Here is a 12,703-nt window from a genome sequence, read left to right as displayed (position 1 = left end):
GGTGGAGTTCAGTCTAGTTAACTTCAAAGCATTAATGCTAATTTTTCTTAAAAACTATCAATTTTCATGACCTTAGTGTTAAATCATCACAATATACTTAAGACATAACTTTGAAAACAAAATTCAATCTGAAAACTAGTCTGTGTTTTCTTATTCAAAATGAACACACATTCCTACAAATCCCCTTTTGGTTATTCGGATGATCGCTTAACTGTCCATGCTAAACTAATAATTGTTAACTAGCTGTTGTCATTTTAAGTCAGTATACTGATTCACTTCAAGTATATATATTTGGAATTGAAAATATTTATATATATGCTAATTATAATAGAAATAACTGATGCAATATTATAGTTATCAGTGTTTTAATAATTTTGAAAACTGCAATACCAAAACAAATTTCGGCTAATGAAATAAGAAAGATTTGTTCAGCGAAAGGTCCTCTTTCCGGCGGATTCATTTTCAAAGCTGTATAACCGCAAACATATACACTGATCATTTTAGGATGACAACAATTACAGTATTAGTGATAATAAAATTCTATTAGACATGTTAACAATAAGATAGAATAAACAAGGGCATAGAGACGTTATTAGTTTTATCAGAGAAACTAATAACAATTTTATCGTTAATGGCTTGAGTATTATTCATAAAGATAAATGGGTAAACTATAATTGGGAAAGGATGGCTGAGCATGGTAAGATAAAATGTTGAAATTGAGATGAGATGTAATAAGGAGGATCATAGAAATATAAATAAATCAGTTAGGTTTAAAAGGTCTATGGAGAAGATAAAAGGAGAAGCAGATGGCTGAGTAGGTTGAAAGGTATGGAGAAGAAAGAAAATAATGAGACATTTAGACAATGGTAGAAGAGGTTGTACCAATTTCTTTTAGATACACAATTCTGGTTTTTCCATATGTATAGTGATTGCTTCGGCTACATTAAAAAGATGCAATCTAACTGCCTTTGATAGCCTTCTACTTATCTTATAAATGACTTTGAACGCCGAGTCCGCTTTAATAGAGGGACCTATGTTCACAAGGTGTTCGATTATAGAGCTTTTCACTGAACCGGTTTAGCCTCTTTTTATCCTAGCCGAGTATTTGTTGGATATTTTTAGATAAACAACTCATTAGGCAACCTATGTACCTGGCTCCACATGAACAGGCAAATTGAACAGACAACTGTTCTCTGAACCAATCTTTCTTATTTTATGTCTAAATGAGTATATTTCATCTACTTACATTTTAGTTTCACATATTAATGACTCACTAACTGATGTTTTATATCAGTCAATCGATTCAATAGAAAAGATTTCCAACAGATTTACTGACTAGAATATTTTAATGTATGACATCAGTTGAGAGATACATGCAACAAATATATCTTCTAACAATAATTTCAAAGGGATTAAATCTTCTAAAATACTTTGACAAGGTAAAATATTGCACGATGATCAGACATTTTGAATGTTTAAGAAGTTAACAAAATTCATATTGAACTACAATATTTTTGACGCAAGTCTTCAAATTTATGCATCAGATAGAAATATTGGTACTGTAAACTGTAATGCTAGATTTAAATGTACAAATAGTATCAGCCTGTAAAATAAAAGTCCAACTTAATTAATCTTGTTAGCGGGAAACAAACCAGATTAATGCACGTTATGTGCATGATCGTGACGGTGCACACTGACTGTCTAATTCTAAATTAATCAGCTCTGGCAGATTATTGGAGAAGCATCTAGAAGCTTCTTATGCATATACTATAAATATATGAACGTTTTTCGAACGATTGATTGCTCTCCACCTACCCTTGTTATTTTGAATACAATTTCGTTCCTGTTCAACGTGTTCTGATTTTGGGGTCTTGTCGACTGTCATCGTATAAGAATACTAAGCAATAGGAGTAGCTGGATCGTTTATTAGCAAAATACAATTATAACAAATCTTAACCATTTTTGGAAATTAAATTACAACTATAAGATTTAATATTCTTATCTTAGTTGTAAGAACTTCAAATCTACGTAAAAGTACACTGTCAATATTGAATACATTAAGGTTTGAATTTCTTGAATTCCCTATGAAAGTATTCAACTATTAGACCTAACACTTCATTTATGTATATTATACATCTTAAATAACCTATTATTTTAATATATGACTTTGAGGGGTACAATAAATCCCAAGTAGCTTTAGGTGACATAAATTACAAGTATTCTTATCATATATATATATATATTTTAAAGGAACTTCGGATAATTATGTAACCCATTATAAGAAATAAATAAAATGAAAATTTATTGCTTTATTGATCGTTCGAAATTTAAAAAAAATTATTTTAGGGCTATTTAAATAAAGGGAAAACTGTTTTTCTTTTGTTTTTCTCTTTCTTTTTTCTTTTTCTTTTATAAATTAATTTTACTTTATTACCTATTATCTATAATTAATGAACCATTCATTATAATAAACGCAATTCAATGAATTATAAGATATTATGAACAATTCATAAATTATAATTATGATTGTACTAAATAGTAATATTGATATGAAAAATAAATATTCTGTTACCTTTTTGTAGTATTCATTATACTACTGCTAATACTACTATTACATTGTAATAATACTACTAATAAATGTAATTATACGTTTAGAAGTTACACATATATAAAATGAGAGAAAAAAATGTAATAACGGACAACAACAAATTATTGAACATGTTTTTTTGTTTGTTTGAATAATCAGGTTGTAACGATGTATGATCTGATTACTATGATTAATATAACAGTAACAACATTAAAGAAACAACAGATATGTCACAGAATACAAACAAACAAAGGACAACTGAAATATGTTCAACTGTCATGAATAATTATAATAACAAGAATATACAACATGACTTAAATTGTTCATATATCACTGAAAATTTGTTACGATGACGAACATTTGTAGAAAAAAAAAAGAAGAAATCATATAATCGTGCATTAGTATGTATATATGTATAGAGAAAGAGAGAGAGAGCTGTCATGTACATGCATATCTATAGTGGATGAATTAATGAATAACTGAATGATGCAGAAACAAATAAAGATAAGTTATGGTGAAAGGCGTAAGGTATAAAAGGAGTAGTACATAGTGTTGGCGAATTCATACAGGATAATCTCCAATCAATAAAATGGATTTGTATTATTTTTCAATGATGTACTCCGATCTAAACGATTTGTAGACTTCTTTGTTAATTCTGATTCTGGATTGATAAGAAAAATGATATGACACAACAAATGGACACAAATAAAATGTTGCATATGAAAAAACAGTTACAACAACAATAACAACAGAGAAAAAAATGAAATCACAATAATTCCAGCACAGATTTTGAAAAGAAAACAACAAAAGACAATGATACATTTATATCACAGGCAAACATTTTATATAGTCTAACAAGACAGATAAAATTTTGTTGGTGATTAACACAAACGATGGCACGATTCTAAGACCTTACTAACCAAACAGAAGTAGATTTAGTTTAGTTTGATTCTGCAACATATTTATTGTAAATCAAGTGTTTCAAATACAAGCCTATTTCTTCACTAACAAATTCTTCCAGTTTTTAGGGGACTAAAATATATAGATGTCATGAATGAACTTGATGGGGAGGTTACGTAAATATTTAAAGGCTTCTAATAAAGAGTTTTTATTATTTCCATGAAATGATTACGGTCAAATAGAAATAAATACGTCGACTAATACTGTTTCTTTAGTCATTCATCTATATTCTAACTGTATTGACTACATAAATGTCACTTGTCTACTTTACTCATAAAATAAATTTGTTTAACACATTTTGTGAATAATATGCACTATATTTTATTTCTGAATTTATATTTCTTTCTCATTGTTATCGGTAGTAATGGTATGTATTATATCTTAATTAGTTGCAGACAACATTGAAAAACAAACAATTAGGTTCTTTTACGAACTAATGAATAACTAACCCATTTACTGCATGGTATAGATTAGATCATGTAACACATATTTATATGATTTTAAATGACTCCTTAAGCTATTACTCAACGGAAATAGATCTTTTAAAACGAACTAATAAAATCCAACTCATCACTCAGTTTACATAAAGTTTACAAAGGAGAACGAATTCCATGAGCAACAAATTGATAAATCAGATTATGTATGGCCTTTTGTCGTATCAATACTGTTAATTTTAAAACACTTGTTTATAATGTAGATACTGTGTAGTAGGGATTGTATGTAATGTAATAGTGAAAACAAATTCTTAGATTCATTTTAACACGGTTACAATATTTGTGTTCCTGGCATATTTATAGTTTTCTAATTAGCTAAGTATCCCTTTTATATGGAATAAATGAAACTTAACTAGTAGTGAAATCCAGAATGTTCGTTTATTACTGTTTAGCACTCAACTAGATGTACCTGTATCCATGAGTTAATGTTCTTCCTGTGATTCAGACCTAGTACCTTTTCAAACGATTACAAATGATACTAAATTACTCTTACTTATAGCTAGTTATTAATTTACTTTCTCAAATAGTTAAGAGCCTGGTTAGTCTGAAATTCATAAATATATGCAGAGAATATTCAACTAACAATCTTCTGAGAAAAAGGACTCTAAACGCGGATTTTTCCCTTTCCCCAAATGCGTTTTATATGCTTACAAATATCAATTTGGTAAGACCATAGCTCAAGTGAACATCAAAAATAAATATCCAAGACAAATGAATAAATAAGCATTTAAAGAACCTACATTTCCGAATACTGAAAACCAGGGAATTAATCTTTTTCTGACACTGATTTTTTTGTCTGATTAATGTATAACAGCTGCAAATCCGAATTCAATAGCAATACAATATCTTTTGAGATTTACGACAGCTTCACAATAGTCTGCTATAGATAAAAACTCTTTGTTGACATTCAGAATATGGGAAAAACATTTTTAACCTTTTTTTCACTACATTTTCAAAATAAAATAACTCCAACATAAAAACCATCTTATTTCTCGAAGATTTCTGTAATACATAAGGTTTCTCCTGATCAGTAAAGATTATATGAAGGATCATATGCATAATAATTTGTGTAGTTTCAAATCAAAACAGCACTATTAGAAACTAGGCTTTATATTATAAACACATTCTGAAACACGTACTTACCAATATATAAAAAGAAAAATAACACAGTCTTTAAACCATTTAAATAATTGTCAGTTATGACAATCAACTTACTTGTTATAGATGTATCAGGTGCAGAGGATTTTGTTTTAGTATTAATTCTAGAATTCATTATACCAGTTGTAGCTACAGCTGTAGTTTGACTTTTACTCGCTGCACATCTTAGCAAATGATAGACTGGATCAACTTCACCTGTAATAACAATATAAATATCACAATGAAGTTATTCAAAGTATACATGAAACTAATTCAAATGTAACAAATCACTGGAAGACAGGTAAAGAGTAATAGTTGTATGTATATTAGCACTAAACAACTCGAGGTTGTTTGTGCTATGCTAACAAACTCTCAAAGTAATTCACTGTAAATAAAAGAATAACTTCATTAAAATAACAAGTTTTAGTAAATGTATCATGAATATGAACGAGGCTGAAATGTGTAGGATCATTTTACCTCTAAATATGTCGATGCAAAAGTTTCTATTGATATTCTACCAATTTTATTTGTTATAACAACGTCTAAATTAAATTGACTAAGCCGTCGAAAGATTATGTTCAACGTTACTTTAAAAATAAAGATAAAAACTGAAGCCTTGAATCGACTAATTAACCTAAAATCACATATAGAAGGAATTAAATGCAATTTAAGAATTCATCTTTTGAATTAATCTACTTTTGATAGAAAAAAAGATTTGAAAGATAAATCGGTTTTTCTGATAACGAATTCTCGAGATTTTTGATTTATGTAATTTCACTCACTTACCTTCAAAACATAAAACTACATAATTGAAGATGTTAACTTATTATCATTTTGTACTGACTAGACATTATTGCTCTGTATTTAATAGTTCAATGTTATAGAATTATTACAGTCTCTTGTACAAAATAAATTTTAATGTCGGAAGGGGTTTAGTGGAGATTCCAGTATTTTCATAGTTGAAATCATTAGTCAATTGAAGCTAGACCATCACGGAAAACCTGGAAGCACTAGACGGCCTTTTCGTCCTATTGTAGGACTTCTCAGCAGTACGCATCCACGATCCGTCATCGTATGCTGGCTCAGTGGTCTAGTGGTTCAGCGTTCTGGTACGAGACCGGTAGGTCCTGGGTTCGAACCTCACGAGGCGAGGTCGTGGATGCGCACTGCTGAGGAGCGATAAAATAGGACGAAACGGCTGTCCAGTACTTCCAGGTTTTCCATGGTGGTCTAGCTTCAATTGACTCATGATTTCCAGTATGAAAATTTCAATGTCATAACATAAATCTTCAATTATATACAATGACTAGGAACAAAATAACAAATGCGACATACACTAGAATTAATAAACGTAGTAGAATCAAATGTTATCCACACAATATTTCAATCTAATCTCTACAGTTTCAGGTACAAAATAATTTGCGTCATAGTTAACTACCTTTAATGTGCATTATAAAACTAACCATCGGCCACTAAAATGGAATGATAGCTTTTAGAATCGGTATGATTGGTTCTATAGTTTAAATTACATGGAGATATCCACGTGTTTGGTCTCGAAAAAGTAGTACAATAAACATACAGATACATCGTATACTTATATGGTTATTCCTAATAAATTAGTAAACAACTGTAAGATACCTGCCTTCAGTAAAAGACTATACATTATCAAATATGGAATAAGTAGATTTTATTAACTAGACAGTGATATATAATTTATGAGAAAGTTGTATTTTGTAAACACTTGAAATTGAGAACACATTTTTGATCAATAAAAATTTCGTTTCAAGTAGGTATTTCTATGAAAGTTTTCATAGGTGGATTTTTACTATTTTCCTAATCGGTTTATTTCTCCCCTGAGACAGTCCCATAAAAGAAAACATTATTTCGTTTACAATAAACATATTTTCTCTAATATTGCATGCAGATATACAACAATATCTTGTTGCAAAAATACATATGCTGCTTTCTGATGAAATCGTTTCATATTATGTAAATATAACCAATAAACTCCAAGTAACCAGTAGATACGTTCAATAAGTTGTATTCATTTCAACACAGTATCAGGAAAAACTGGTTAACAATTATGTGTCGTAAGACTATCAAATCTATTACTCTAGCTTATAATCTAATGACCTTGATAATTCGATTAACTTCATATATGTTATTTAGAATGTATTTATCGACTGTATAGTAGATACCTTTTTTATTTAGTATTTTACTTTATCTTCAATATTTCTGTGTAAATCGATTGTTTAAAAAACATTTTTATGTTGTTTATAAACTGGTTAAATGGTAATCCCATAAAAGAATAATTTTGTCTCGTATATTTAGACCAAAATATCATGGAGTCAGTTATTTACAAATCTTACTGCATTTTACTTCCTACAGTGTTGTAGATGTTCTGTGATCTGATCACCTAATACTTAATTACTTACGCCTGTAACCCCCGTGGAGGAGCACAGGCCACCCACCAGCATTCTCCATCCAAACCTGTCCTGGGCAATCCTTTCCAGTTGTTATTCATCTCTTTCATATCTGATTCTATTTCCCGAAGTAATGTGTTCTTTCGCCTTCCACTTCTCCGTTTCCCTTCTGGATTGCAAGTTAGGGATTGCCTCGTGATGCATATTGGTAATTTCCTCATTGTATGCCCGACCCACTTACAACGTTTTTTCCTAATTTCCTCTTCAGCTGAAAGCTGAATTGTCTTCTCCGATAGAACGCTGTTACTGATAGTATCAGGCCAGTGAATGTTGAGCATTTTGCGTAAACAACTCTTTATAAATACTTTTACCTTCTTGACAATGAAGGTAGTAGTTCTCCACGTTTCAGCTCCGCACAGTAGAACTGACTGTCTTGACGTCCGTATTGAAGATTCTCACTTTGAAGTTAGATGAGAGTCGTTTTGAGTTCCATATGCTCTTAAATTGTAGAAATACTGTGATCACCTATAATGAGGTATAATAATCCTTCCCTTGATTTATCGATCATGGAATAAATATATTACTAGTTTAAATCTTTATTTCTCACTCATATTATAATTAACAGTTGAATCTCAACAGTACCATTAATTTGTATTTATTATTCTGTTCAGGGTTAAGTATATCGTGTTAGAAATTCTCTTATAATTAAGAATTTATAAATCCGTATTTGCCTAAGAATGTGAAGAATAATTTTCCACTTCCAGCTGTAAAATCTTATCTCATATTTTATCTGACTACTATGTTTTGTTATTGAGAAATAGCCTCTTAACGTGTTTCGTACTTATTTCTCACCGGTTTCATGCACTAAATAATAACGCATAAATGGAAAAAAAAGCTCAAGCTTTTCAAAAGATTTTATATTTGTAGGCTCTATTCGTCAAAGTATGATCTCACTTCTGGGCACCATTGATAACGAGGTTATAGTAGACAGTGTTTTAGTTCATTTATTTGTTATTATCTTCTGTTATTAGTTGTTCATATGTCGCCTTTCTACCATTTCATAAATAAATAAAACAACAAACAAATATATTCGGTGAAATAATTATTCTTTTTTGTTGAGCGAAAAGTTTACTACAATACCGATCTAGGTATCTCACACCCTTTTGATAGAAAAAAAATGGTGATCAATTTATAAGGATTATGCATATCGTAAGGGTGGAGGATTTTGTTAGCTTTTGTCTCATAGATTAGATAAGACTATTGAAAGTGAATGCGGTATGGAAGAAAAATACTTTGGGCACCTACTGTTCAGCTGTTTTAAATCTCTTTTTTTCACTTATATTTTTCATAGTAAATTATCTGGTGATAAAGGAAAGGAAAAGAATAAATAAAATGGAAAATACTGTGGTACCGAATAACATTTTTACTAACAGTGGCTATAAAACGGTAGATTTGACTTTTAGAACTGTTCAAAGCACATTCCAATGATTATATATTTCTTCTGTTTTCGCTAAATGCTCACGTTTCAACTTAAATTGTACATAGTTACATTTGAAATATGACAATTTTTATATTACCTATAATTCTGGTCATGTGATAAATGAAACTAAACTCTAATGATATTTAGTCGTGTAGATGGTTGAAAGTTACTAAAATATAATCTACTACTTCTCCTCCCCGCTCAATAAAAAGTATTGTTTCAATTATTATTTACCCTAATACTAGAGTAAAACAATTCATATGCTTCTGTTTAGTACTTTAACTTACTTATAAGTTAAAACAAAATGTTTAAAATATTTCACAAGTAGCCAAGGCTCTTATGCTAATATTTGTAGTGACTCTTAGCATCAAGCGCTTTGTATCTGACCTTTGTACACGGAAATACAATGTTGTCTCTCATTAGTACAGTCAAATAAGGTTTTTTAATTAAGTAATCTATTTATTTTACCTCATTTGAAACATTTCACATATTTCATTAATTTGACCTAGGTGCCTTGATTATGTAACCGCCAACTTATTTAAAGTGATTTCTATTTCACCAATTAATCATTTCCTAAGAAAACTACCCCTGTTTTATGTGACTTCATTTTAAATATGTTGTGGCGTGTGCTACTAATATCGACAGATATAAGTAGTATGCACCATCAATCGAAAGTTAGATGCTTGGAGGAAGAAGATTAGGAAGATCAAAGAAAAGAGAACGAGAACAAAGAATAATAAGTGTGGAAACAAAGGACAATAAAGTATAAGACGATTGATTGACATTCTACAAATGAAGCATTTCTTGTATTGTTTTCAAAGTTTATTAAGATATTCTGTAATTTTGTGTTCAAATGCATTCGATTGTCCCCGCTTGTGTTCTCGTTCACTGTAATGTTAGCACGCATATGTTTTAACTGTTATGTTATTATTTTGTGCTTTTTCCTGTTTCATATATTTATCTGTCTTACTTCAAACTCATAATCACTGACCAAGATTTATGAAATAACAAAATTCCTGTTTATAGGTTTAGATCGTTTGTAGATGGCGAAAAACATTAAAATGCTATCAATTTATTTATATTTTGCAAAGATTTTTCTTTTATGTTTTGCCTGAACTTAATAAAGGATTAAGTTGTATAAAATTTACTTATATTATTGACTAAAAAGTAAACTTAACTTCACATCCAGTACACTGATGTAAGTCAATGTTAAATATTATCATTTTATAAAGTGAGACAAATTCCTATTTCATATCGCAAAAACTATCTTTCCTTCAATAATATACTTATTCATTTGAATTATTTATTGTAATTACACAAAAGATATATACAGATTAACATATTATTGCATTTTCACTCAGCTAGACCACCATGGAAAACCTGAAAGCACTGGACTGCCGTTTCATCCTATCGTGGGACTCTTCAGCAGTACGCATCCACGATCACGCCTCGCGAGATTCGAACTCAGGATCTATCAGTTTCGCGAGCGAACGCCTGATCTCTAGACCACTGAACCGATCGGCATCTAACAGTGTTAATGTCTAAATCCAACAAATCCACGAAATTGAGCAACACATCCGCCATCGCCTTCAGTGAGTTGTTATCTCACAACAGACCTGGTTGAACTCCATTGGTCACTGCGTCTCACTAGAACTCCAGGACATGTATCTTGAAGTCAGTCACCAGTCAGCGTATGTTGATTAATATCAGAAGGGGTTTTTGTGGATATTATACTAATTTTAATAGTTGAGATCATGAAATTATAAATTATAATTGTACAATATACAACTATTTAGAGATTAAAAAAGGCCATAAAACGTTGACTCCCCAATTAAAGCATAATTTTTGCCAACTGCACGTGTTATAGATAATTAAATTCTACATAAAACTATAACCATTAATTAATTACATTGAATAAAAGATTTATATGAAATACCATTTCCTTGTTAAAATTTCTGATTTAAATTACAAAGATGGAGCCAAATTTTTCTTCAAAATGTAAAGACAAATCATATACACGTAGTACACAATGTACAAGTGTTTGTAACATGGGTCACGTGTGTGTGTGAATCGCTTAAATAGTCCTCAGTTTTGCATATATATGAAATTACTGATTACCAGAGAATGTAATCGGCAATTTGTTACATCACATGATGGTATTTACCGACGGATAATATATCAACATATTTACTAACCTCAATCTTTTCATGAGGGTTCTAATAAATGGTCATAACTACAGATCAGCTTTAAATCTGTATCATATCAAACTTTAAAGTAGCTACTTGTCATAAGATAATACATTTTAAGACTAAGACTTTAAATGACTGGCATTTAAGAAAGATATAATGGTCACTAATACTTGTAATGCATGAATTATATCAACATCATTCAGATGTGTGTTATTATTTGCTAAATAGCAGTGTCAAGACTGATAGTAGTGGTTATTATTACATAACGATTAACCAAATAATTAAAATATATATTACAGATCGTTAAAAATACTATATTTATCAACTGAATCTCTTTTCAATGAATTTACTGTTCAACTGTACACATTTAACTGTATAAAATGTCAAAACTTAATTTCAATAAAAGTGTGAACTATAAACAAAGGTGATGATGTAACAAAAAGGTCATAAAGCTTGCTTATTCAGAGTAAATGATTGCAATACAAAATTGAGTAAGTTCTACGAGATGTTCTTAGCCAAAAAAGGCTTTGTGAAGCTAGTTAGCCTGTTTTAAATTATAATATCTATCAAATAAGATAACTAAAATGAATTATAGTTGAAAGCGTGAGTCAATTGAAGCTAGACCACCATGGAAAACCTGGAAACACTGGACGGCCGTTTCGTCCTATTATGGGACTAAATCTCCACAAAACCCCTTCTATAATTAATAAAATGAATTAGTTAATGAATACTGTTAGACTTTTGTGCATGAAGGTTTAAAAATATTGAGAAAGTCCTTAATTCTATCGAAATGAATGCATATTAGAAATTTTGACTATGTATAAAATGCAATGAAACCTAAAAGCAGATGCTATTTTACGGTGATTACGAGGTTATACTATCCTACCATTGACTATTCGTACTATAAAAATGCATTCCTTCTAGGGTATCAAAGTATTTTTGATTCATTTTCCGAACCATAAACATTTTTTTGCCGATGGCGTTTTATACATTTCACAATATGGTATTTGAATATGTTTCTTAAGTAGACCAATAGGTGACATCTTCAAATGCTATGATACAGGTTAATTTAAATGAAAATAAAAGTATCTGCTGTAAATGCTTAGAAACAAACACTATTAAATGAGTGTTTCCATCAGTAAATACCATAGCTATGCAGAATTATTTTGAAAAAAAGCTTCTATCTTGATTTCCACAAAAAAGCCATTTGAAATCGTTAAAAGAATATTTCAGTAACCTTTTAAAATAAAACAAAATTCAATAAATCTCTTATTGAAGTCGGATTTTCTTTATTTCCTTCTACCATTATTTACATTTCCATGTGTTATTTCTATATATACATAAATGAATATTTTCACTAAAAAAAAATAAAAAATAAAAATAAACTAGTAAGCTAGAAAGGTTGATGTTATTTGAATTGTTTATATGGGCAG

At 29.9% G+C, this 12,703-nt stretch overlaps 1 protein-coding gene across 1 annotated transcript in view; it reads right to left on the bottom strand.

Moving 5' to 3' along the window:
• The window catches only part of Smp_092020 (putative cement precursor protein 3B variant 2), a gene marked incomplete at its 3' end in the record, with an annotated part of 82,466 nt that overhangs the window by 42,014 nt on the left and 27,749 nt on the right, over positions 1–12,703 (bottom strand). The window contains exon 4 of the mRNA XM_018793923.1: positions 5,257–5,394. Coding sequence (XP_018648387.1) covers positions 5,257–5,394 — 138 coding nt within the window. The remainder of the gene's footprint in view (positions 1–5,256; positions 5,395–12,703) is intronic.

This window comes from Schistosoma mansoni, chromosome 1, assembly GCF_000237925.1.
Source record: "Schistosoma mansoni strain Puerto Rico chromosome 1, complete genome".
In the NCBI taxonomy this organism is placed as follows: domain Eukaryota; kingdom Metazoa; phylum Platyhelminthes; class Trematoda; order Strigeidida; family Schistosomatidae; genus Schistosoma; species Schistosoma mansoni.
Note: the sequence above shows the minus strand (reverse complement) of the source record. Positions and strands in the feature narration are given on the sequence as shown.